Here is a 26,489-nt window from a genome sequence, read left to right as displayed (position 1 = left end):
GGACTTGCTTCCAACCAACCTCGCCTTGCAAGATGGTCACCTAAGCCTCCCCGACGGGAACATCAAGACGCGTCTCTTTACCCTGCTTTCCCCCTGCCGGTGTCTATTACAGCGCTGGGCCCTGAAGAAAGAGAGAAGGGAGGGGACACCAGGCTGTAGTTAGGCCAAAGGCCGGTTGGAGACAGGGATGGGTTTAGGGTCCAAAGGAGCACGGAGCCAAGTCGACTCCCAATCCCACCCACTAGGCGGCGCCCGCAGTCTCGTTCCGGTCAAGGCGCCTCCGGTTTTTTTGAAGTTTATGGCCTGTTTTACAAGTTTCCTTCCTGCCCTCCTGTCCCTTTAAGAAGGTGATCCAGGTGAGGCCGGGACTCCGCCCCGGGCGCTGGCCCCGCCCCCTCCCCGCCCCCGCCCGGCCGGCCCGGCTAGCCCAGTTCTCGCGACCTGGCCCCGCCATCCGGGCCGCGGTCCCAGGTCCCGGCCCAGCGCCATGGAGCGGCGCTGGCCCCTGGGGCTCGGGCTGCTGCTGCTGCTGCTGCTCTGCGCCCCGCTGCCCCCGGGGGCGCGCGCCGAGGAAGGTACAGACCCCCGCCCCGCCCCGCCCCGCCCCACCCCCTCCTCCCCTGGGAGCCGGCATTCCAGAGAGGCCCTCTCCTCGCAGCCCCTCTCCAGCGCTCTCGTTTTGCCCGGCTGCCAGGCGATCGACTGGCCAGGCCAGTCTTTGGCCTTTAACCCCAAACAGCTGCTTTCCCGGGTCACTCACCCCTTTCCCTGCTGGCCAGCAGTTTGCTCCTGGGTGGGGTTGGGGTGGAGAGTGAGTTTCTGCTGGAAGCAGCCTCCCATCCCAGCAATCTTGGGGACTCTCCATTCCCAAGCAGTCCCAGCCTCAGGCTCCCAACCCAGAGATCTGAACCTTTGGAAGTCGGAGGTGGAAGTGCCCTTATGCCATCTTAAGCCCGGGGACAGAGGGACCTGCAGCTGGGGGTGGGTTAGGTGCAGGGGCTCCTGGCTGCAGAGGTCAAGCCTTTCCTGTGGACACTTGCATGCTCTGTGATCCTGCTATCCCCGCTTCCCAGACTCTTGGCTGTGCCTGTACCCCCACTCCACCACCTCAATGACGGGCAGGCCAGGCCCTTTGCCAGGGGAAGGCAGCCTCCCCACCCAGGATGCCCCTCCAGAGTCCCCTGTCCACATCCTACCCACTCAACGACCCCCAGCAGCCAAGCTCCTCTCTTGTCCACCGGCCCCTCCATTTCTACACCTGATGGTCCCTACCGAGTGAGAGGCTGCTCAGTGTCTCTGGGACTGCTCTTCCTGCCGTTGACTTTGGCCAAAGGTTCAGCCCTCCAACCCTTGCCCCACTCTGCCTTTCTCCCTTCACACTCGGGAGGAAGACAGACTAAGCCCTGGAGCTCTTCTTCAATCCTCCTTCCGGGGAGGTTTTCATCCCCTAAACCTCAGGAACTCACAGCTGTGAGGGTACAGGATGCTGAAGCCTCAGGGCTACGGGCCCAGGAGGAGGAATGTGAGTTGCACGTGTGGGGCCTCCCCCAGAGCTGACAGCCCCCTTTCTCTCCACCTTCAGTCACTCTAATGGATACTAGCATGTCACAGGAAGAGCTGGGCTGGCTCCTGGATCCCCCAGAGGACGGGGTGAGTGTCAGGGGGCATCTGGGGCGGCTCAAGGCTGAATGGTGAGGTGGGTGGAGGAGCAGAGGAAAGAGCTGGAAAAACTGGAAGTGTCTCCTCCGGGAGGGTGAGGGGAGGGGAGGTGAGTCAGAGCCTCCTGAATGGGACTGGGGGGGTCAGGCTTCACCCCATGGGGAAAGCTTCAATGCCTGGCTCCTCCTCCCCCTGCCCCAGCGAGGAAGGGCTCAATACTTGCGAGGACTTGGAGGAAGATGAGAGTGACAGCCCCTAGGAAGAGAATGGACCATCCCTGGGATGGTTGGGGGCTGAGACCCAAACACAGAAGAGTGTCTTCAATCTGGGGTCCATCCATCCCAGTGGAGTTGCGCAGATAGGTTTCAGGGGGTCAGGGGCCCCCATCAAAGAGTATGCAGAGTTAGGTAGCTGTATGTGGACTTTTTTTTTTTTTTTTTCTGGAAAAGGAGAGCCAGAGTTTTCATCACCTTCTTCAAAGCATCTTTGACTCTCCCAAAGTTAAAAGCTGCCCCATTAGAGAGCCCTTGGCCCTTCCGTTCTCCCCAGCCCAGGCACACCATGCATTCTAAGCCCCTTCCTTGTTGGAAGACAAGTGAACAGGGGGAGGATCCTGTGAGTTCCAGAGCCGAGCTGCCACTCAGCGGAGCTGGGCCTGGGACCACAGGAGTCTCCGCAAGCGCCACAGCCTCCAGGACTCTGGCCTCAGGCCTCTTCCTCTGAACCTGGACTCTGTTCTCTGGGTGTCCCCTCTTCTTTCCTACGGCAGTAGGAATCCAGCCTCCATTTCTGGCGCTGGGGTTACTTGATTTCTTTCCCTCTGGGTCGCAGGGTCCTGGCTGTACTCTGGGCTCTCCCGTGGAGTGGCCTGTAATTAGAATTAATAGACTAAATCATAAGGTATCCTACAGGAGGGGCTGCTCAGAAAATCCTGGAGTAGGCCAGTTCTAATAGGTGCCGCATCTCATAAACCAGCTCATCGCTCCACAGTGAGGGCTGCAGGTCCATCCGCAGGCTGCCACGGGCTGCCCCCGCTACTCCCCACCCAAATGTCTCCCCTAACTGGGCTGGAGTGGAAGCAAGGCCCCTTTTGCAGCTCAGGCTAAACAGCTTTGTACTAGGAAGGCAAGAAGACAGCAGCAGGCACATTTCCACTGTCTGCTGCGTCCCTTCCATCCTTCCCCGTCTTTTCAAAACACACACACACATTCAGATTCAGCCTCCCCAGAACAGACCTATGTAGCAGCCAGCAACCAGAGTGATAAGTGAAAGGATCCTTGCTGTGGATCCCGGGCAGCTGCTTCTCCCACATCTGTCACTGCTGGAACCAGGGGAAGCGAGTTACAGCTGGGAACATCTGCTTCTCCTGGCTCCAGCTGCAGCCCTGGCGGTCTGGCTAATGAGCTGTGCGTTAGCCACCCCACCACCTTTCCACCTGACCTCCACCCTAAGCCTTCCACTACGGCTTCCCCATCACAGCTCCGTAAGAACAGGCCCTCGCTGCCTTCCGTCGCTGTAGCTGGGACACCGCTTGTTCTATCTTTGAACCCCCTACCCTGATACAAAAATACGTGCCTCACAGTGACGTATACTTCTGTGCCTGCCCCACACCACCCCGAATTTTTAAGTTCATGGTGCTTTTCCTCGCCTTTTCTAACACTGCAAGCAGTGATTAAAACCCTCGGGAAAGTGAGCTTGCCATGGGCCTCAGTCTCTTCTTTATACAATAAGGGGGTTGCAGGCAAAATATCACTGAAATATTTTATAGAATTTGAGTGCTTCTTAAAAATTCATCTAGCAGAGAATATGCTTAAGAACGGCTGAGAATTCTTTTGAAAAAGAAGAATAATGAAATAGGAAACTTGTCCTACCAGATATCAGAACATACTATACATCAGTTATAATTAAAACATTTGGTATTGCACAAGAATATTCAGGTCAACGCAACAGAATAGAAAGTCCCCAAACAAACCTGCATACTTGAGATTTTAGTCTGTGATAACATTGGAATTGCAAATCAATGTGCAAGGTATAGCCTAGTTGATAAATTGACAATTCAGTGTCCATAATTTCTTTTTTAAAGGAAGAAAGTAAAGTTACATCTTCACACTATGTGCTCAGTCACTCAGTGCCCGACTCTTTGCTGCCCCATGGACTGTAGCCTGCCAGGCTCCTCTGTCCATAGAATTTTCCAGGCAAGAATACTGGAGTGGGTTGCCATTCCCTTCTCCAGAGGATCTTCCCAACCCAGGGATCGAACCCACGTCTCCTGCATCTCCTGCATTGGCAGGTGGGTTCTTTACCACTAGCCCTACCTGGGAAGCCCACTGTACACAAAAAAATTAATTCTAAGAAGCTTAAATCTAAACCTAAAAACCAAACCTATAAGAATGTTAGAAATATAGATCTTTATAATTTGGGATGGGAGAGCTTCCCAAGCAAAATATTTACATAACACAAAAAAAGGAAAGAAGAAAAAATGTTATTATGTAAACATTTTAAAAGACATCATTAGCAAAATTAAATGGTAAGATGGAGAAAATATATGAAATATACATTTCAAACAAATGAATAATATCTGTAATGCAAAAAAAAAAACTTATCCAAATGAATACTGAAAGGATTCAAAAGATGACAGTAGAATATTGGGCAAAGTTATAAAAACATAACTGCATAAAAATACCCATAGACAGTGAACAAAAGAAAAATGCCACAACCTCCTCCCCCAAAAAAGGTAAATTAAAATGGCCAGAAGCTGTTTTGTCCATAGGATTGGCCAAAAGTAAAAAGCTCATTAATGTCCAGTGTTAATGAAGTTTTGAGAAAATGTACCTCCTGCACTGTGGACATTGATAAAGCCCCTGTGAAGGACAATTGGCAATATATTCTTACAGGATTTATAATGTACTTGCCCTGTAATATAGCAGTTCTACAGAATCATATACATCTAAACATGTTTACTTACAATTTTTTTTAAAAAGCTAGAAGTTACCTAAATATCCAACAATAGGTAAATATATAAATTATGGTGCATCCATACAATGAGATACTATTTTATGAATTGCTGAAAAGAATTAGGTAGATCTATAAACTGTTGTCGGAGAAGGCAATGGCACCCCACTCCAGTACTCTTGCCTGGAAAATCCCATGGGTGGAGGAGCCTGATGGGCTGCAGTCCATGGGGTTGCTAAGAGTCAGCACGACTGAGCAACTTCACTTTCACTTTTCACTTTCATGCATTGGAGAAGGAAATGGCAACCCACTCCAGTGTTCTTGCCTGGAGAATCCCAGGGACGGGGGAGCCTGGTGGGCTGCCGTCTATGGGGTCGCACAGAGTGGGACACGACTGAAGCGACTTTAGCAGCAGCAGCAGCAGCATACACTGTTGTGGACATCTTTCAAAGACTATTTGTTAAAAGCAAAAAGTATGTTATAAAATGAGATGTATGTGTTCAATAAAACTTACATGAAAACCATGCACGTGAGAAAACATTCAAGTATTTCTCTAGAAGCTCTGAAAATTATCTGGGAAGCTTTATTCCAAGTTGTTAAGAATGGGTGGATGCACGAGAAGAATTTCACTTTTTATTTTATGTAGGTTTTTACTCTTTGGCTTTTTGTAATAAGCACATAGAAACATGATGATTAAGAGCATAAACTCTGGAGCCTAGAATCCCTGGGTGCACCTCCCAGCTCCTCCTCTTAATAGCTGATGCCTTGAGCAAGTAAGTCCTTTCACCTAACTATTACTCAGCTTCTTCATCCAAAATGCATAGAATAGTGACTGGCCCATGATAAGCACTCTATTAGTGCTGGCCATCATTATTATCACTAAGATTAAACATTTTTTTTAATGTTGAAAGAGTGAAGGAAGGTGAACCGGATGATGTCTAGGAGTCCAACCAGCTCTTTGCATTGTTGATTTTGATAGTGGCCTTAACTGGAAGGAACATTGGAGAGGGTGAGATTCCCTCATATAGAAGAGTTCTATGCTTGCTCTTGCCCTCCGAAAGTCAGGAGCCTTCACGTCATACGTAGTCTCCCCTCCTCTGAACAAATAGGCAGAAAGATTCTGTGAATGAGCTTTTGCTACCAAAATCTGCCTTTGGGGTATCTGACAGCTTTGCTGAAGAAATAGGTGAAAATGGTGCTCATACTCTTAGAGTTGGAGTGGGCTCACTGAAGGGGCCAGGACTGGCTGGCCAGGATTGTTAAGCAGGTGTTGTCTTGCACACGTGCTAAGCCCCTTCAGTCATGTCTGACTCTTTTCAACCCTTTGGACCATAGTCCGCCAGGCTCTTCTGTCCATGGGATTTTCCAAGCAAGAATACTGGAGTGGTTGTCAGGAGATCTTCCTGACCCAGGAATCGAACCTGCATCTCTTGCATCTCCTGCATTGGCAGGCGAGTTCTTTACCACTGGCACCACCTGGGAAGCCTGTTGTCTCGCTTATGCTATATCCAAATAAGTCCCCAGTCTTAAGCAGTTACCTTACTATCCGGGTGCTTGGGGGTTGAGAGAAAGCAGGACAAGAAGTGTGAACCTGTGGAGCTCTGACACCAGCTTCCTCGCCTCCACTCTAGAAAGTGAGTATCTGGGGAGTTGGTGATGATGACTTGGAGGCTGACTCTGATTTTCCTCTCACAGTGGAGTGAGGTGCAGCAGATACTGAACGGGACACCCCTGTACATGTACCAGGACTGCCCTGTGCAAGAAGGCAGAGACACTGACCACTGGCTTCGCACCAATTGGATCTACCGGGGAGAGGAGGCCTCTCGCGTCCACTTGGAGTTGCAGTTTACCGTGCGGGACTGCAAGAGTTTCCCCGGGGAAGGAGGGCCTTTGGGCTGCAAGGAGACCTTCAACCTCCTGTACATGGAGAGTGACCAGGACGTGGGCATTCAGCTCCGGCGGCCCCTGTTCCAGAAGGTGCTCCTGCCCCTCGTGGCCGTTTCAGCCCTGATGCTCATCCTTGCCCCGCTCCGTTCCATGACCCTGCTCTGCTCAGAGAGAGAGAAGGTGGCAAAAACAGGAAGAGGGTGTAGGTGTGGAATAACAAAAAAGAATATGGGACTAGAAATCAGAAGGGCTGGATTCGAGTACCTTTTCAGCTGTGTCCTGACACAGGGAGTGTCACTTAACCTCTCTGAGCTTTTCCTTGTCTTGAAGTGGTGATAAAAATATTTTATTATTATTAATGAGTGCCAGCCTCATCTATTTTAGAGGCCTTTATGAGCATCCATTGAGATAAGAGCATGGCATGGTGGGGGCAGGAGAGAGGTATTTGGACTTTTTACATCGGTGCTCACCACAGCTGTGTGTGACACACTCACGAGTATACCTAGAGTTGTGTAAGAAGACCACACTCTCTAATCTTTTCCCTTTCTTTCCTACCCAAGAAAACATACTGGAATGCGAAAGAAAAGGGAGCATATTATTATAGGATGTACTCTCATTTTTTTCCCAAGGAGCAGCTGTTGTAAAGTTGGTTATTAGTAATAAATGAACGATGACACACTTTATAACTGATCACCTCATTGCCACTGAGGTTGGGAACACCTGTGAATAGTGGGAAGTAGCAGAGCTGTAGCGTCCTAAAGCCTGTGTTCCCATCCCAGCCCTACCAGGTGGTAGCTGGGTGATTTTATCCAGCTTTCTTCTACTTCTCTTGGCTTTAATTTCTTCATCTGTCACATGGGGAGGTGATCCATTCCACCTTGCAGGATTAATGCATATAAAAATGCTTGGTTCAGTAGCTGCCACATAATCAGCCCTCCGCTGACGGCTGTATAAATTGTGAAGTGTCAAGCAAGCAGTCGCTTCTGTGATGTGGGAATGAAGCACGACTTTGCCTTGTTCCCTCATGCCCTACCTCCTTCCCAGGTAACCACGGTGGCCGCCGACCAGAGCTTCACCATCCGAGACCTTGCATCCAGAGCCGTGAAGATGAACGTGGAACGCTGCTCCTTGGGCCGCCTGACCCGCCGAGGCCTCTACCTCGCTTTCCACAACCCGGGTGCCTGCGTGGCCCTGGTGTCCGTCCGGGTCTTCTACCAGCGCTGCCCTGAGACTGTGCATGGCTTGGCCCGATTCCCCAATACTCTGCCTGGACCTGGGGGGTTGGCCGAAGTGGCAGGGACCTGCCTGCCCCATGCGGACATCAGCCCTGGCCCCTCGGGCGCACCTCGCATGCACTGCAGCCCCGATGGCGAGTGGTTGGTACCGGTGGGGCGGTGCCACTGTGAGCCTGGGTATGAGGAGGGCAGCAGTGATGTTGAGGAATGCCTTGGTAAGAAGACTTGAGGACGTGAGGAGAACCTGCAGGGGCCCCTTGTGGGAGGGACTCCCGGGTGCCAAGGGCTGGAGGGAAGCCGACGCTCCATCTCAGTTGACTTTTACACTGAGTGTCCAAAGGCCCTAGGGAGACACGTGCCGGGGTGTTTCTAGCACAAAGGATTGGAGGGAGGGATATGATTCTGCCTGTAAAATGCTGGACAATCTTGCCTCTGTGGTGTTTTCTCTCCAGCCTGCCCGAGCGGCTCCTATCGGAGTGATGTGGACGCACCCCAGTGTCTCAGGTGCCCCCAACATAGCACAGCCGAGGCTGAAGGGGCCACAGAGTGTGCCTGTGAGAGTGAGCACTACCGAGCTCCTGGGGAGGGCCCCCATGCTGCGTGCACACGTGAGTCGGGGCCAGGGCCTGGCGGTCTGTGAGGGGGTGCAGGACTGTGGCTGAGCCTGTGTTGGAGTCAGAACTTTCCAGAGCCTATAAGATACTGGGGACCATCCAGGGTACCAGCCACTTAATGCCCTCAGCCCGCACCCCTGCTCTCCTAGAAGAGCACAGAGATGCAGTTAAGCTACCTTTTCCTCACTAGGAATCAAATCTCTTGGCAGGACCTTCGGAGGACTTCGAGAATCAGGGTGTTGGGAGGAAGCTGGGAGCCAGCAACTTGGGGAGAGAGCAACGCTGGCCCCTACTGATAGCCTGTCTTTTCCCACAGGTCCCCCCTCAATCCCCCGAAATCTGAGCTTCTCCGTTTCAGGGACTCAGCTCTCCCTGCGCTGGGAGCCCCCAGCAGACCTGGGGGAACGTGAAGATGTCACATACAATGTGGAGTGTTCTCAGTGTCAGGGAGCAGCCCTGGACGGGGGGCCCTGCCAGCCCTGCGGGGCAGGTGTGCGCTTCTCTGCAGGCCCTAGCGGGCTGACCGCATGCTCCGTGCGTGTGGACGGCCTCGATCCCCACGCCAACTACACCTTCAACGTGGAAGCCCAGAATGGAGTGTCGGGGTTGGGTGCCTCCAGGCCCGCCAGCGCCTCACTCAGCATCAACATGGGGTCTGCAGGTGAGGGGCTTGGGGGCCAGCAAGGCCTGGAGAAGATGGGGGGTGGGGGAGCATAGGACCATGGGGACAAGTTGATGGGTGAGAAGCCAGCAGAAGCTACTTAAGTGATTTCCTCCCTCTGAAGCAGAGTCCCTGTCAGGCTTGTCCCTGAGACTGGTGAAGAAGGCACCACGGCAGCTGGAGCTGACCTGGGCGGGGTCCCGGCCCCGCAGCCCCGGGGGGAACCTCAGCTACGAGCTGCACGTGCTGAACCAGGTGAGAAGGCGACTAAACATCTCCAGTGTCCGTGCCTGGACGCACCCGACATTTCCTAGCCTGGGGTGCAGGATGGGAAAGGACGGCCCACAGTGACCTGTGTGGCTGTCTCAGGACAGAACCCCATCAAGAGCCCTGCCCTGACCATTCCCCAGCCTCCCCTCCCACATGTTCCCAGGACTGCCCATCTCCTCCACCAGGTCTGGTATGGCACAGCCCAGATAACATGAGCCCCCACATCCGCAGGACGAAGAGCGGTACCAGATGGTTCTAGAGCCCAGGGTCCTGCTGACGGAACTGCAGCCCGACACCACGTACATCGTCAGAGTCCGCATGGTGACCCCTCTGGGACCCGGCCCCTTCTCCGCTGACCACGAGTTTCGGACCAGCCCACCAGGTCAGTGGGTTACTCTGTGTTCTGTCCCAGGCACACACGCACCTGTCATCCCCCTGAGGCTTCTCAGACCCTGTTCTGGTTAGTGACCTCCTTCCTGTATACACATACACACACACACGCACACACACACACACACGCGCACGCACACACAGAAGCTTCCTGGGTGGACAGCTCCATACAGACTCACACCGCACCTCCTTCTCAGACATACATCCTAATGCCATATACTGCCAGCCAGCATCCGGTCCAGTCTCCTAACCTCTCAGGTCAGGGTCCACTGGCTGGCAGCCCAAGCTGATGGTCCCTGGATGGGGCCCTTCCCACAGGCTTTCTCATCCACACCTGCACCCATCTCCCTGGTTGGGGGACACATACCCCCCTGCATGTTCCCCTTTAGCCTCCATCATCCCTGGGGGCCCTAAGCACCCCCAGACTTCTTCACCCCATGTGCCTGCAGTTTCCAGGGTCCTGACTGGAGGCGAGATCGTGGCCATCATCTTCGGGCTGCTGCTGGGTGTAGCTCTGCTGCTCGGGATGCTGCTCTTCCATTCCAGGTGTTTCTCCTGTGCCCTCAACCCCGCTCCCCACCCTGGGTCCCCCGTGCCCGAGCAGAAGCTCCTGAATGCAGTCCCAACAGCCTTCCCACCCACTAGTCCCAGAACTCCTGAGTCCCCCCAACCCCCTGTTGTTTCTGAGGAGAGCTCAGCTGAAGAGCATTTGGGCCCCTGAGGTGGTCCTAGGTCCCTGAAGACCCTGGTCCCCACCCCAACAGGAGAGCTCAGCGGCGGCGGCACCAGAGGCAGCAGAGGCAGCGAGATCGCGTCGCTGATGGAGACCGAGGTGAGCCGGGAGCACCTGTGTGCACACGTTTGTGTGCGCATGCGTGTTGGGAGGTGCCCCTAGGACGGGACCCAGGGACCCAGATTTGCTAGCGCAGCTCTGGGGGCACGAGTGGGCTCTCCTGTCTCCGGGGCTGTGGTGTTTCGCTCCTTAATTAACTTTGGTTAATTAATTCTGTACTAATAGTCCCCCAGAGGCTCTGTGCAATTACCTGTGAGCTGTCGGAGCTACCGTACGGAAATGTCCAGGCTCTGGGCCGCCTTCCTTGCCCTGCCTGGCCAGGTCTGTGGGCTGAGGCTGGGAGGGAGGAAAAGGCTCCTTCCAGGCATGTGGTCTTCCTGCTGGTCACCTCGTTAGGTGCCCCACCAAAAGGGGAGTCTGGGGCCCATCCAGGTCACGGGGCAGAAGCCAGGCTTGTCTGGGAATGTGAATGAGCTGTGAGTGACTGGAGCAGGGTGGTGAGTTGCAGGGAGGAGGGAGGCAAGGACTTAGGGTCAAGGAGCCTCAGGAAGATTGGGTCACTCGAGGCCGTGAACACATTTCGGGTCTGGCTTCCTGCCTGCTGCTCTGGGCCCTGGGAGGTGAGGACACACGAGCTTTGCATACAGACACAGGAGGAGTGACTGGGCTATGGAGGCTTCATTGCTGAGGGAGGAGACTATCTTTCACTTCAGCCAGGACAGGGCTCCTCAGGGGTCAGAAGAGCCAGGACTCTGGGGTCTGCTGGCCCTCCTGAACCAGTACTCCTGAGCCCCTGGAGTTGGGCTGAGTCCACCCTGTTCTGCCTGCAGAGGACAAGCTGTGGCTGAAGCCTTACGTCGACCTCCAGGCGTATGAAGACCCTGCCCAGGGAGCCCTGGACTTCACCCAGGAGCTCGACCCGGCCTGGCTGGTCGTGGACACCGTCATAGGGGAAGGTGAGCCCTGTGGTCCCCTCTATGTGGCAGTGCAGAGCTGCCAGCAGGCCCCTTCCTTCCGGCCCTTCCCTACGGAGCCCAGCTGGCCTCTCCTCTGGCCCAGGAGCTCCCAGATGAGTTTCCTCCCCATTGTACCCTGTGTCCTGAAACCACTGTGTTCACGTTGTAACCCCCTTATCAGGTGTCCTGGAGCAGCCCCCACCTCCTGCACCATCTGTCTCTGTGATTGTGGAATTTCTGATAAAGAGCATTTGACACATCATCTCTGTCAAGAGAGAGGGTCACTGTGCCCCGGCTCAGGCTCTTCTCAGAGGGTTCCCAAATGTGGGAGGTATTCGGGGCCTCCCGCATTCCACCCCACTGGGGGCCCAGTGTCCTTGGGCTGCCCTGATCCCTTGGGTCACCAAGGGAAATGGATCTGAACAGAGAACAAAGCTCGGCAGTGTCTTGGCTGATTGTGTGGCCAAGCTGGCCGAGTTGTGACCGGAGGAGCTTGCGGAAGAGAGGCGGCAGTGGTCAGCCTCCCCGGTCACCTGTGTACTGACCCTGACCAGCCTGCCCTTCGTGAACACAGTCCAGCCCCACCGCATGGTCCCCCCTTGCCCAGTGTCTCCTGAGCACCGGAACTGTGCTAGGTGGGGAGGCAGTGCTCAGTAGTTTACAGAGCTGCCCTCCTGTTCCAGGCTGCCGGCCCCCCGGCCCTGGGAAGTACAGCCAAGCCCTGACTCGGGGAGGAGGGTACACCATGTTTCTGATCCTCTGGGCCAGAGAAGAAAAGGGAACTGGAGGACTGGGGAGGTCGCTGCCTGTTCCCCTCGGGAGCCTGACAGTGTATCTGGCCGTGACCCTGTTTTCTTGCCACCCAGGAGAGTTTGGGGAAGTGTATCGGGGGTCCCTGAGACTTCCCAGCCAGGATGGCAAGATTGTGGCTATTAAGACCTTGAAAGATACATCTCCGGAAGGCCAGTGGTGGAACTTCCTTCGCGAGGCGACTATCATGGGCCAGTTCAACCACCCGCACATTCTGCACCTGGAGGGCGTGGTCACAAAGAGTATGAGGGGTGGGGTCCAAGAGGGCCGCAGGGGCCCGGGCGGGGGTAGGAGAGGAGGGCTGAGGCCACTGGAAGTGGAGGGAGGCTGCGCTCTCAGAGGCAGGAAGCCTGGTTCTGGGTGCAGAAGGGGTGGAGGCTGCTGGGGTGATGTGTGCTTTGTGTCTCAGGAAAACCCATCATGATCATCACGGAGTTTATGGAGAATGGAGCCTTGGATGCCTTCCTAAGGGTGAGGAGGGTACAGGACCAGCTGGGAAAGGGGACTGGCCACAGAGCCCCGCCTGGGCATGGACCCCGGTTCTGGGAAGAGGAGACCAGGCTCAGCCCCTGACTTTGCCCACTCCCTGCTGCAGGAGCGGGAGGACCAGCTAGTGCCTGGGCAGCTGGTGGCCATGCTGCAGGGCATAGCATCCGGCATGAACTACCTCAGTGACCACAATTATGTCCACCGGGACCTGGCCGCCAGGAACATCTTGGTGAGTCAGAACCTGTGCTGCAAGGTGTCTGACTTTGGCCTGACCCGCCTCCTGGACAACTTTGATGGCACCTATGAAACCCAGGTTAGAGCTTTATATGCGTATCACATACACATTCACACCCACAACTACACGCTATACATATAGCAGTCAGTACATACAGAACACAAGAGGCATGGTCATGGGGACACAGTAGCTTCCCATGCCCTTCAGTACTGAGACTCCTCAGCTTTCTGCCCCACGTGCCCCGTTAGGGAGGGAAGATCCCCATCCGTTGGACAGCCCCAGAAGCCATCGCCCACCGGATCTTCACCACGGCCAGCGACGTGTGGAGCTTTGGGATCGTGATGTGGGAGGTGCTCAGCTTCGGGGACAAGCCCTATGGAGACATGAGCAATCAGGAGGTGAGCCTGGTGTTTCTCACACCTCCCGTCCCCTCCCCAAATCCTCCATGGCCCTTTCCTGCAAATACCCTGATTTCTTCTTTCTGACCCTTTATCTGCATTCCTGTCCTCTCTGGTCCCCTTCACCTCATGCCCTGTTGTCTTGACCATGCCTACCCTGGTCAGAGGGTTCAGAGGCTCTGTGGCAATGATCTTGTGTGCACAGAGGTATTCCTCCTGGGCTGTCAGGCTAGCTTCCTACCCTCCTCGCTGTAGGTAATGAAGAGCATTGAGGATGGGTACCGGCTGCCCCCGCCCGTGGACTGCCCTGCCCCCCTCTATGAACTCATGAAGAACTGCTGGGCCTACGACCGTGTCCGCCGGCCCACCTTCCATCGCCTGAAGGCACAGCTGGAGCATCTGCATGCCAACCCCCACTCCCTGCGAACCATTGCCAACTTTGATCCCAGGTAACCAAGCTGGGTGGGGAGGGCAGGTCTGGGAGAATGGAAACAGCCACATGCACCAAGCGCTGGGCCCATGGAGCTCCCAAGAGTCAGGCATAGAGGCAGGATTCCAGTCTGCACTTTTGAGAAGAGTCTGCTCTGATGGAGGAGGTGCAGTGTCTCAGCCATGATAGCTCTGGTTTGATGGAGGCTTCCCTGGTGGCTCAGGTGGCAAAGAATCTGCCTGCCAATGCAGGAGACCTGGGTTCGATCCCTGGGTTGGGGGTATCCCATGGAGGAGGGCATGGCAACCCACTCCAGTATTCTTGCCTGGAGAATCCCCATGGACAGAGGAGCCTGGTGGGCTACAGTCCACAGGGTTGCAGAGTCCGACATGACTGAGTGACTAAGGACAGCACAGGAAGCAAGCACACTGAGATAGAGAGTATATGCTAGGGGCTGCCAACCTGCTACCTGCTCCAGGGGCCTTGGTCCCTGAGAATGGGGAAAGGAAGACAGAGAAACCGACAAGAGCCAGCGGGGGGATGCGTGTCCTGACTGAGAGAGGCAACCTTGTGGGGTCTGGGAAGGCTCCCAGGTCATGCAGACAGCAAGGGTTGGGGAGCTGACGGTGTGCCAGTTGCAAATAATGCAGGGTGCAGAGAAGTTTGGACTTGATCCTGACCAATTTTTTTTTTAAACTGTCCACGGGAGGGACATGGTCAGAAATGCATTTCACCGAAAACAGTGCCAGAATACAGAGAATCGACTGGTTGAGGGGGTGAGTTGGGAGAGACGGGCATGGCTTCAAATGCTTTATCGGGTAAAGCAACTCTGGTGTGCTGGCCTCTGTATCAGACCGCCATATATAACCTTGTTTCTGGGAGAAAACGTGCTCCCAGTTCCAACTTTTGAAACTATCTTTTTGGAGCACAACTCCCTCGTGCACTGGAGACCGCATGTGCTAATCTTTCTGGAATGTTGGATATTTTTCCCCCAGCAGATTTACTTTGCTAATGGTTTTTGGCCCCGGCTGGCTTCAGAACAGGAACACTCATTGTATTGTGGGGTCAGAATGCAAGAATAACAGCCACGGTTGGAGGTGGCAAGCTGGGGGCTGCTCCCAGAACTCCCAGGGGCCACCCTGAGAAAAGGCGAGGCCACATCCATCTTCCGGGGCCTCTGTTCTCCTCCTCCTGCTTCCTCTCAACCAGGATACTTGATCCTCGCATCTTAACAGGCCCCCATCAGTTGCCCAGAGCTGGCCACTGCATTGCCTGCGGGCCGGTGGTCCCTTGTCTGGACCTCCAAAACTGCCTCTTGTCCCCAGGTCTGTCAGTGCCGCACGACTGTCAGCCTGCCCTGTGGCTGTTGCCAGGCAACAGGCCAGGAAATGGGTTCAGAGACAATGGCCGGGCTAACCCACAAAGTCCTGTGTCAGACGCCTGGCTTGCACCAGCAGCACAGGCACGGAGGCTGAGCCCCAGTTTCAGAAAAGCCCTGCATCTCCCATTGTGTGAGACTAAGGGGTCCCCCCGACGCCCACAGGGTGACCCTTCGCCTGCCCAGCTTGAGCGGCTCCGACGGGATCCCCTACCGAAGTGTGGCCGAGTGGCTGGAGTCCATCCGAATGAAGCGCTACATCCTGCACTTCCGCTCCGCCGGGCTGGACACCATGGAGTGCGTGCTGGACCTGACAGCCGAGTGAGGACCCTGGGGGCCTGGGCAGGGCAGGGCTGCTGGGGATCAAGCCCTGGCACTCACCCAGCCCCTCTCCTTGCCCACAGGGACCTGGTGCAGATGGGGATCACGCTCCCGGGCCACCAGAAGCGCATTCTTTACAGTATTCAGGGCTTCAAGGACTGAGCCTTCCCCTCCCCGACCCTGTCCTCAGGGAGCAACGATGGGCCCCAAGTCCCTCAACCTGCCAGACACAGGACGTTGGTGCTGCTCTTGCTTGCTTTCCGAGGAACTGCCTCTGAAGCTCTCTGAAGTCTCTTTGTTTTAAAAAGGGAGGTTGGGTAGAAGTACAAAAGTGAATTGTGGGAGTTGGGGGAGGGCTTAATATATATTATATACATATACATATATATTTTTGTTAATAAACAGAAACTTCACCCCAGGTTTTTGTGTGTGTTTTTTTTTAATCCCTCTGTCTCCTCCATCTGGGGCTTCCCAGGTGGCTCAGTGGTAAAGAATCCACCTGTCAACGCAGGGGACGTGGGTTCAACCCCTGGATCTGGGAGATTCCCCCTGGAGGAGGGCATGGCAACCCGCTCCAGTGTTCTTGCCTGGAGAATCCCATGGACAGAGGAGCCTGGTGGGCTGCAGTCCATGGGCTCACAAAGAGTCAGACACAACTTAGCAACTCAGATGGTAAAGAGTCTGCCTGCAATGAGGGAGACCTGGGTTCGATCCCTGGAGAAGGAAATGGCTACCCACTCCAGTCTTCTTGCCTGGGAAATTCCGTGGACAGATCCATGGACAGAGGAGCCTGGCGGGCTACAGTCCATGGGGTCACAGAGTCAGTCGACACGACTGAGCAATTAAACATCTCCTCCATCTCATCCTCAAGGGCTGTAGGTACAAAAGAGTCAACTACTAAGCCTTCTGGAAAACACTGTCTTTTATTTGTAGCTGTAGCCACAACCTGGCAGCACAGGGGCTGGGGCTGGGGGTGTGGGGAACGTCCAGGCTGGCGAGCCCAGCCCAGCCTTCCAGAAGGTCGGATGTGGGCATCTCCTGGCCCTTAGCAAGCAGAGGACAGGGCTGCTCAGGGCAGGCTGAGGGCGTCGGTGCAGCAGTGCAAGCAGCAGTGCTCAGCCCGGTGCCCCTCAGGCGGGGTTACCTGGACGATGGTGGGTGGTCCCTGCAGGATTGGGGAGACTGGACCCCAGGGCTGGGACTCTGCAGCCCCGAGGCCACATAAGGGCACGAGGGAGACTGGGGTGGGGTTTGGTATGGAGGGAGGGGCTGGACGTCAAAAAATAACTGTGGGGAGGGTGAAGGGGATGTGGTCTCAACGTGAGCGGTCCGCTGATGGGGGAATGGGCTTGCGGTCAGAGAAGGGGGCCAGTCCTCACTCAGTCTAGGCTCTGGCGGTGTGGCATTTCCGGCAGAGCACGTGGCCATCCAAAGGGAAGCAGCCGTTGTCATCCGCCTCAATGGAGAGGGGCTTCCCACAGTCCTGGGAGGAGCAGAGAGAGTGCTAGCTCGAGGCTCCCCACCCACATGCCCCACCTCCATCTTTATATCGGGAGGCCAGACGCTTCACGGCTCAGCCCTGTTCTCTCTGCATTGGCCCATCCACAGCCCCCCCAACTCCTATCCCCACCTCTCTCACCCACAGTTTTGTGCCCGAGGACTCTCCCCCAGGATGGACAGTGGTTGCTTCCAGTGGGGCGTCTCCCACCTGCCTCACCTCTCTTCCAACTCCTTTAACGTTGCAGAGACCCCCAACCGCCCATGACAAAGCCGCACCCTTCCCTCCCGGTGGGTCGGCCCCCTTTCCTTGCTGTATCACTCAGTGACCTCACAAAGAACCCCACACCGCCATCCTGAAGCCAAGGACGCATCTTCGCGGGGCGGGTGTGGGCGCCTCCACTGCCCACCCTCAAAATTGCAGCACCCGGGTCCTGCAAGCCAGCACCGTCCACCGCCTGACCCGTGAGCAGCGTCCCACCAGCCTCCCATCCCTGAGGGGCTCGGGGCGGGGGTGCAGCCGACCTCGCACTTGTAGCACTTCATGTGGAAGTTCTTGTCCAGAGCAACCACGCGCACGGTCTCCTCGCGCCCAGGCTCCGGCATGATGGGCTCCGCGCACACAGAGCATCTGGGGGCGTATTGCCTGCGGGGCGGAAAGCCGGTGTGCGTCAGGACGGGGCGCCGGGCGCTGACCCCCGCCCACACGCAGGGAGATGAGACGGCAGGCTGCTTTGTACATCTCGCCCCCACAAGCCTCGGTGGAGGAGGCTCAAAAGAAAGGCCGAAGGCTGGCTGCTTATCGGAAGGTCCCACCTCTCCCCAGGAACCGCTGCCAAGTCCTTCCCCACCCCCACCACGCACACTGCAGCCCCTGCCCAAAGCACTCCCAGAGGACCCAATATCCGGGACCCCAATCCAGACCCCTGGCCCTCACTAACCCCTGTCACATGCGTGCCTTGGCCTGGTTCCTGGTTGGGGGGAGAGGGGGGTTGCACAGAAGGATACGAAGCCCTGGAAACCTACACCCCACTCACACTCGGAGGTGGGGGTCCGAGCTTGCAGCTTTCCCGCCCTTTGGTTCCATCATGGGAACCTTGCCGCTGGCCTCAGAAAGCAGCTACCATGTAAACACTGTTTCTAAGGGGAAACCCCGAGCTCCAAACAGCTGATCTCCAAAGGCAGAATGCAGCCTACGTGTGAAAAGAAGTCACTCGGGGGCCAGCGCTGAACGCAAGACCACACCCAAAAGAAAGCTCTGAGAGCTAGCCCCGGGCTGGGGAAGGGGATGAACCGGAGGGGAAGGCCAGAGGCCACTGGACAGCCAAGTCCAGATGAACCAGTCCCTGCTATCCACAGACAGGAGGTGGGGACAGCAAGCAAGCCCCAGAGATTGAAGAGCGGTCTTGGGGTTGGGGGCAGCCTGGCTCCCAGACAAACAAACCGTCACTGGCACCCAGAGAAAGGCCCGGAGGTGGGCAGGGGGTCCTCACTTGTGGTAGTCGGGGACACAGTGGGGCCGGTTGGCCTGGTCCACAATGAAGGAGGTGCCCTCCAGGGGGCAGGCGCAGACCACACAGGTGAAGCACTGCGGGTGGTAGGCCTTGCCTGTGGCCCTCAGCATGCGGTCAGTGATCGGCTGCCCACAGGTGCTGCACTTCTCCAGGGTGTCCTGCGGAGGGGGCGGGCAGCAGCTGGAGGCGGGCAGGGAACCGGCACCCCAGGGCCAGACATCTGCCCCGTGCCCGCCCCAACCCTGGCTGAGCCCCAGGTGCCGACTCCCCCTCCCCCGTACCCCCGACCCCGGCACTCACGGTGTAGCAGCCCTCACAGTACGGAGCCCCCTCCAGGCTGTAGAACTGCTGGCCTTGGAGCTGCTGCTCACACTGGCGGCAGGTGAAGCAGGTGATGTGGAAGAGCTGCCCCAGAGCGCGAACCGCGGGCTGCGAACGTGCCAGGGGCTGATGACACCGGCCACAGGACTCTGGGAAGGCCAGAGAGGATGGAGATGAAACAGGAGAAATGGCAAAAAAAGAGCTTGCAAGGGGTCAGCTGGCATCAGACAGACAGGGCCGGGAGCTGCAGGCCTGGAAACGGCCCGGAAACGGAGGGGCCGTCCCTCCAGGCGGGGCGGTGGGCTCTCACCGTTGACGGGCACACTCTGCTTCTGAGGATGCTCCATGTCCTGCATCAGCTTCTGCGTCAGCTGCTCCAGCTCCTCCACCTCTTTCAGTGTCAGAGGCCCCGGGGCCCCAGCGGGGCGCACCTGAAATCCCAACACTTTCTTCATGCCCTCTCTCTCTCTCAAGGGTCACCACCCTCCAAGAACCCACCCCAGCTGCCTTCTCTGCTTTCTCCCCGAAAAGGACGAATCCCGCCCCCCGCCCTCTCTCCTGTTTTCCAGACACTCAGGACCCCCAAAAGCTCCTCAACTCCCCTCCCCGACCCCCCAGCACCACACAAATCAGGGGATGAAGACCCTGCCACCCGCTTTGCCCGAAGACACAGACAGGCCGGAACGACTGAGCGGACGGAGGCCACGCACACAGCAGCTCAGGTCACGGAAGCACCAAGCACGCCAGGCCACGCATTAACCCCACAGAGCATGCTGGGACACGGCCCCCACGGAGAGACCGGCGCACGGTGGCGGGTGCAGCCCACGCACACACACCTACCCGTCCCGCCGGCTGCCCGGCAGCCCCTGTCAGCGTGAGGGTACAACACAGCGGGAGTCAGGTTAAACCCCAGTGCCCAGCTCCCACACAGATGTCCCAGGGTCCCTCCCTCGAGGGGCATTCCTGGACCACCTGGCTGACCCCAGGCCCTCCCCAGAAGGCTTCAGAGAAGGGCCACTCTCCAGTGGCCCCTCTCCGGCCAGCCCGCCCCTCCTGTTCAGGGGGTCCTGAGACAGCTGCAGATTGGGGGTGGGGGTGAAGTTGGGGGGTCGGCAGTGCCAGTAACCCTGAGACATCCCTGGAGGAGGCCCCACGGGGGCTGTCCGACCTGTAACAGCATCTCCATGACATGGTCCCCCAGGAATGCTGCATGGGTCTCCACTGCTAAATCCACCCAGGACTGCGGCCCCACCACTGAACGCTCTACCTGACAATGCCTTCAGTCCCTAACACGGAGAACCTCAAAGCCACCCAGTTCCCTCTTCCCGCGGTCACCTTGCCCCCAGCCCTGGCTCCACCACCCTCACACCTGTCTGCATCAAGAGCTGCATCCGCTGTAGACGTTCCAGCTCTCAGCCATTTTCCCCGGCCTCCTCCTGTCTTCAGCTGACTGTGGGAGTCTCCTGCAAGCCCCTTCTTCTACGTGAGCTTCACCTTTTCCGCTCCCAATCTTCCCCTCCCAACATCTTGGGGACAGAGGAAGAGGACACAGCCAGCCCTTGCTCTCTGGTGCCACTTAGATGCCTCTTCCATTCTTTGGAAGTATCAGCTCCCCTTGGGTATCCATGCTCCTCCATGACACAATCCAGCCGCTATTTCCCCCTCTCTGCCTGCCATCACCGACGTCCCAGGTGCATCATGCATGGCACTCACGCCTCTTCAACTCCAACAGCTCCAAACGTCCCTCCGGCTCAGTCACCTTCCACGGTGGGACCCCTCGGACCTGAGATTTACTGGTTGCCACCTCCAAGACCCTGGGCTCGACCTCCCGACCATCACATCCTCCCCGTTTCCCATTCTCACCTCCTGAAGGAACCTGCTCGGAAAAGCCTTTGCGCCTCTGATTCCCAACCCTCTCCCACATGCCTTCTGCATCCGCTCCTTCCGTCTGGCCTCCCCGCAGGCCCGGTTCCCTTGACCATTGATTTCCACAAGGCGCTCACAGCCACCCTTGCCACCATTCGGCTACCGTTGCTTATCTAGTCCGATCTCAATCAACCCTGGGCCCAGGCCACCGCCTGCTTCCTGTTTCTGCCTCCCAGCTGCAGAAAGTAGGTGGGGAGACGACTGCAGAGGGAGTTCACCAAACACCGCAGGGCCCTCGCACCCTCCATCCAGGCGCAGCTGGGTGGTATTTGGCTGCTGCGGGTTCCCAGTCTTGCTTGCCCCAGAGCAGCTGTTCCAAACCTTTCCATCGCCTCCAGCCCCCCGCGGCCTTGCCCCCTCGCTCTCAGATGACCTCACCTCCTACGTGACCCAGGAGCTGGAAGCCAGCCAGCCTGAGCTCCCTCATCACAAAAGCCTGCTTGAGGCCACTCCGTCCAAAGTCTCTAGGCTGGAAATGCCCCGAGGGTGGAGCTGGCACCAACAGTGCACCCAGCTCTCAGGGACCCCAACCTGTCTCTTCCACAGGCTTCTTCCTCCTGGTTCACACACACACACCTGAGCCTTCCTCCCCTAATGTCAACCCTACACACACACACGCACGCACGCACACACGTCTTCCCTCGGTGTTTCTCTGCCAACCTCTAAGAACAGGCTACTTGGGCAACTCCCAAGTTTCTCACCACCCCCTCAAAAGGACACAGCTTCTGAATCCTGAATCGTCCAATCCCTGGCCTTTAGCCCTCACCCCCCTTGGAGCCCCAGCGATGGGGCTCCTCGGCCACGGAGATGCCACCCTGATTCGTGACTCTCCTCCTCCTGTCATTCTTCTCGCGCTTCCCAGGTGCACAGGAGCATCACCCAGGTTCCTTCCCAGCCCTTCCGGTGTGAGCCGCCCCTGGGCTGCAGTTGTCACCGCCCACGACCAACCACGACCGCCCTGCGTTCACACACCTCGCCCTGGCCCTCTCCTGCCACCCGTCCCCCCATTTCTGACTGAATGACAGTTCAGCTGAAAGGAGATCCTCCTGGAACCCGTTGCTCAACATGCTAACAGCCGGACCCTCCCCTTCCCGTCCACACCATTTCCCCTTCTGGACTTCTCTATTTTGTCAGCAACGCTGTCATTCCCCAACACATCCGGGCTTTTTTTTTCTGTTTAACTCCTCTCCCATCCTCTTCCAACTCCTTATCAGCCAGTAAGCCTGGAGGCGCTTCCTTTATAAGAGCTCTCTGATCTGGGCCATATTTCTCATTTCTGCCAATGTTACCATCACCCAGGAGCGCACCCCCATGCGTCATTGACCTTTGCATCTAGTCCACACCTCTGCTGGAAAAACTTGCCCCAAAACCTCCAGACGCAGCCACACCTCTGCTCAGACAACACTCCTGCCTCTCCAGGACCCCCAGGCTTCCTGGGTGCACTATTTCATCCTTGCTGCCCCCCCGCAAATCCCCACCCACCTCTAAGTACAGCTCTAAAATTTCCCCCCAGGGGCCTTCCACGTTCTGTCCTCCAGACACCCCTGGTATATCTGTGCCCTTGAGTTTTGCTCATGCTGTTCCCACTGGAATGCCCTTCCCTCTCCTCTCTGGATTCTAAAATCCTGCCATCATTAAAGGCATACCAGCACCCGATGCCTTTTCCTAATGTGCCAGCCTCCACACTGGCTCCCTGTTTGGAGTTCCTGTAACAACCAAATTCTGCAAAACTCATTGGCACTTGGCATCTCTTCCTACACTGTGCCTTGCACACACACACACACACACACACACACACACAGAAATCCATGCTGTCAGTTAACTTCATGGATGTTTGGACCAGGTATCTGGCAAGACACCTTAAACCCAGAAGATCAGTCTCCTGAACTGCAAGGCAGGAATGGTCAGACAGGAGTGATAACTTTTCTACCTTGAGCATTCATGTGCTTGATGCAGACCCCCAGCATCAGCTCTGGCTCAGGTAATCCTCATCACCTTTGTGAAGGTAGATAGCGAACAGAGGCTCAAAGTTCACCTAACTTGCCTGGGGTCTTGTGAGCGAGGAATGGTTACAGGTCCACTGACTCCCTTAGGCTCAAGCTCTCTGGCACTGAGCAGTAGCTGGCTGCCTCAGCCAGTGTTTACCAGCGTTTATTGCCAGTGGCTCTTATCACCAGATGGGCCCTCGGGCAGGGAAAGCGCGTAGCAGAGCAGAGATTAACTCAAGAATCCAAGAAAGGGGAATATCTGAAGTTGGACCGCTGATGATCTCATCCCTCTCTTTAACTTTCTGGGGCAGGGCACAGGGGAAGGTGCACAAAATCCTCCCCCTAACTCAGAGTCTGTGCTGCTCACCTCACTCCCAGTCAGGCCCCACCCAGCCTCAGACCCTGCCAGGCTCTTCCCCCAAAAGCACTTTCTCCACCATCCAACCCTAGAGGCTGAAAAGGATCTCACCACCCCTCACCCGACTCAGGCTCAGGATCCTGGACTTAGCCCAGCCTCCAGCCCCCAGGGCTCAGACCGGTCTTCCCGACTCCCTGGCCTCCAGCCCCTGGGGAATCAGCCCATTCTCCCTGCATCCCTCACCTGGTTTTGGTTTTGAGTCGGTGGGGGCACTGGGTGCTGCTTCTCCTGCACTTGGGGCTTCTCCTTCTGCTGAGCATAGGTAAAGCTTGGGGGCTGAGGGGAGCCGGTGCCAGTGGAAGAGGGAGCTTCAGGGGGCCCCAGCTTCTGATGGGGCTGGGACCCGGGTCCACCTGGGGCTCCAGGGCTGAACTTGGAAGCCACAGGGGTAAACTTGGGAGTCACCGGGGAAAACTTAGGGGCTGGAGATGGAGCTAGGGGCCCTCGAGGCTGGGTGGTGGCCAAAGGCACAGGCTGGGGAGGGGCCTGGGGTTTGGCCTGGGGCTGGGACTGGACATGGAACTGTGTCTGGCTCTGAGGTTGAGCCTGGGACACAGGCTGGGAGCTAGAAGGGGACTTCCAGGGAGGCAGGGGTGCGGTGCCCCCCGTTGAAGGCTTAGTATTGGACTTGGAAATGAATGGAGTGGTGACCGGCGGGGGTACATATCCAGATGACACCTGCGAAGGGAGGCAGAGGGAAGAGAAGTGCCTTAGAGGAGGCTGTGGCCCTGGGCGGGAGTTCCAGCCCCACGCCCTTCCTCCCTGGCCTGCCTTCCCTGCTCTCCAGCCCCTTACCCGGGCTTTGAAGGGATCGTTCTTGGTCATGTCATCCAGCAGCGAAGACAAGGAGTCGATCTCCAGATCAATACTGCTCACCTTCTCCCTGGGCTAGAGGGGCAGGGGTCAGAGCGCCCCATCCCAGTTCCCCACCGCCACCCCGCCATCCCGGAGGGCAGAGATGCCGCCAAAGTCGACGGAAAAGGACCCTCCTTCTTCTTCCCTGGGGATGTGACCGCTGAGGCTGCCCCTCCCGGGCCTGCGTACCTGCGATGGGAACTGGGTGGGAGCCTCGGGACCTCCCTCCTCCACTAGCGGGGGCGGTGGGGAAGGGAAGATCTCCTCCTCCAAAGGCGCGGGGGGAAACGGTTCGTCGATCGGGGGCGGCGGAGGTGGGAAGGCACCTCCCAGGGCGCCCTCGGCGTCGTCTGCCTCCCCGACCACCGGAGGAGGCGGTAAGGGAAAGTCTGGGATTGGAAGGAGACGGAGGGCGGTCAGCAGGGGCCCCCCGACCCTTCATCAAGTTCCCCTCCTTGAAGAAGCGGTTCTAACCCCTAACCTCTAACCCAAGAAGTCTCTCGAAGGTCCCGAAGCATACGGGAAAGAAAGTAAAGGGGGTGGGGGGCAGTGCTCGCAGGGCGCCCTGAGAGCCCCGGGTCGGGAAAGGAGGGGTGCTTCTCCCATTTCACTTCGGAAAACGGACCCAGAGGGGAACATTCGTGCCCCACATTCCCGCCTCCCACCCCCAGGCGAGGGGACTTGGAACTGTCCCAGGAGCCCTGGCTCCCAGCCACGAGCTCGGCGATGAGCTAAGAACATCTGCTCGGGACTGGGTGTCTGCGCCCAGCCCCCTCCGCCGCAACCTTTCCAGACATCCCCCGAATTCCCGAAACCCCTCCCCCCTTAGGCCGGCGCCCGCCGAGGTCCAGTCCCCAAGCTCGGCCACCTACCTTCTGGGGGCGGCGGGGGGATCTCGCCCACCCGGCCCATCTGTGCGCGCTGGGCCCCAGCGGCCGGAGGCGGCTCGCTGTCGCCGGGCCGGAAAGGATTCACTTTGGGCTTCGGGGCCACCACCGGGGCGAACTTCTTCTGCGGGGCGTAAAACACCGGAGCCGAGACGGAGATCGCGCGAGGCGGGCGGGGGGCCGCCATGGCCAGGCCGGGCTGCGGGGGGCGGGGGGTGCCGGGGTTACGCAGCGCCGAGCCCGGCAGAGGACCGAACCCCCCGCCCGCGGCGCCGCGGCCCGGCTCCCCTAGGCGCCCCGGCTCCCCGACCCCGTGGGCGGCCGCCGGGCGGCTCCCCGCGCCTCACCGCGGGCCGGAGCGTGCGCGCCGCGTCTGCCAGGGGCCGCCTCGCAGCCGAGTCCGCGGACTCTGCGTCCCGGTCCAGCCGGGCGGGGAGGGACGCAGGGAAGACGGAGGGAGGGAGAGGGCGGGGAGAGCGCGGCGCGCAGACCATACAAGGAGCGGCCCGGAGAGGGGGCGGGGAGAGACGGGGAGGCGGCCGCGGCGGGAAACTCCCCCAGGAAGGGGCCCTGCTCCGGCCCCCGAGCCGCGGGCTTCGCCTAGGTCCTCCCGCCCCCGCTCCCACCCCCCGCCCCGGCCACCTCCCCTCCAGGCGGGCACCACCGCCCCCGTCGCCCCGGCCGGGCACAGACCACCCCCTCCCCAAACACAGGCCTCTGATGTCATTTCCTGACTTGCCCTCCTTCCCCGCCCGACCCGCGGGTGCCGGAGATCTGACTCACCGTCCCTACTCCGGGCTAAGCCGGCGGAGGTCGGGCGGCTGCCCCAGAGGTGCCCAAGCGGCCCGGAGGTGCCTCCGCCCCGGCCCGGCCCCCTCCTCGCCCGGCCTGCCGTTACCTGCCACCTCCAGCTGTTCCTCCGCCTTCCCACCCAGCCGCCAGCCCTGCGCTCCAAATCCCCTCCGGCTCAGCCCAGACTGGCAGGACTGGGATGGGACTGGCCTTCTAGGTGGACGGGGAGAGGCGTTTTCCCTGCCTTCGTCCACCCCCCACCCCAGACCCCAGGCCCTCTGTGACCTGGGGAGGGGGGGGAGGGGGCGGGTGAGTGCGCACCTCAGCGATCCTTTGGGGGATCCTAACTTCACATCCCGGGCAGCTACTTCAGGCTTCTAGGAATTCGCATCACCCGCGCCCCCGCCAGCGGATCGGAGTCCAGGGGGGCGAGGCAGGGCCGTGGAGGTAGGGGGAGCGGGGCGGATGCCCGGGCGGCCCCCGCACACTTGGTGCTGGGAGGACGGACGTGGACGCGGGCGACTCCTCTTCGCCGGTTCTTCAGCGCCCACCAGGACTGACCCTCTAGGAAGCTGCGCGAGGTTGGGGCGGCCCTCAGGGGATTCGCAGAATACGCTCGGTGGAGCCCCCCATTGGTCCGACGGGATTTCTCAGCCTTCTTGTGCCCCAGGTCCTAGGAAAGGGACAGACCTGGGTTCCTTCTTTTTTTTTTTCAACTGAACGTGTAAACTTAACCAAATCGCCAACTGAATTCTACCACACTCACTACCTGCAAACGCGATTCGCGAGGCGCTTTGGCTTGCGAGTCCAGTG

At 57.9% G+C, this 26,489-nt stretch overlaps 2 protein-coding genes across 6 annotated transcripts; one reads left to right on the top strand and one right to left on the bottom strand.

Moving 5' to 3' along the window:
• The first annotated feature begins 411 nt into the window (after window positions 1-411).
• On the top strand, window positions 412-15,896 carry EPHA1 (EPH receptor A1). 4 transcript variants are annotated; one of them, XM_070788307.1, is made up of 19 exons: window positions 412-575; window positions 1,583-1,650; window positions 6,307-6,588; window positions 7,543-7,948; window positions 8,186-8,341; window positions 8,664-9,008; window positions 9,136-9,263; window positions 9,510-9,660; window positions 10,118-10,214; window positions 10,433-10,500; window positions 10,687-10,782; window positions 11,292-11,417; window positions 12,284-12,469; window positions 12,637-12,698; window positions 12,823-13,029; window positions 13,200-13,349; window positions 13,605-13,798; window positions 15,323-15,478; window positions 15,562-15,896. In XM_070788307.1, exons 1-19 carry the CDS (start codon window positions 488-490, stop codon window positions 15,638-15,640), a joined length of 3,045 nt encoding a protein of 1,014 aa, XP_070644408.1. In that variant the 5' UTR covers window positions 412-487; the 3' UTR covers window positions 15,641-15,896. The 4 variants fall into 4 exon arrangements, with proteins under 4 accessions (XP_070644408.1, XP_070644410.1, XP_070644409.1 ...); XM_070788310.1 differs by having other exon boundaries at window positions 414-575; window positions 9,133-9,263; XM_070788309.1 differs by lacking the exon at window positions 10,687-10,782 and having other exon boundaries at window positions 413-575.
• A 486-nt stretch (window positions 15,897-16,382) lies between these two features.
• On the bottom strand, window positions 16,383-26,021 carry ZYX (zyxin). Of its 2 annotated transcripts, none has more exons than XM_019959230.2 (10): window positions 25,998-26,021; window positions 24,870-25,083; window positions 24,187-24,386; window positions 23,938-24,030; window positions 23,326-23,820; window positions 19,121-19,241; window positions 18,790-18,959; window positions 18,469-18,647; window positions 17,501-17,621; window positions 16,383-16,961 (listed from the first exon to the last, which is right to left on the bottom strand). In XM_019959230.2, exons 2-10 carry the CDS (start codon window positions 25,069-25,071, stop codon window positions 16,863-16,865), a joined length of 1,680 nt encoding a protein of 559 aa, XP_019814789.2. In that variant the 5' UTR covers window positions 25,072-25,083; window positions 25,998-26,021; the 3' UTR covers window positions 16,383-16,862. The 2 variants fall into 2 exon arrangements, with proteins under 2 accessions (XP_019814789.2, XP_019814788.2); XM_019959229.2 differs by lacking the exon at window positions 25,998-26,021 and adding an exon at window positions 25,232-25,388.
• Window positions 26,022-26,489: the final 468 nt, after the last annotated feature.

Source organism: Bos indicus, chromosome 4 (assembly GCF_029378745.1).
Source record: "Bos indicus isolate NIAB-ARS_2022 breed Sahiwal x Tharparkar chromosome 4, NIAB-ARS_B.indTharparkar_mat_pri_1.0, whole genome shotgun sequence".
Taxonomy (NCBI): Eukaryota; Metazoa; Chordata; class Mammalia; order Artiodactyla; family Bovidae; genus Bos; species Bos indicus.
The sequence above is the reverse complement of the archived record's forward strand: the minus strand, read 5'-3'. Positions and strand labels throughout refer to the sequence as shown.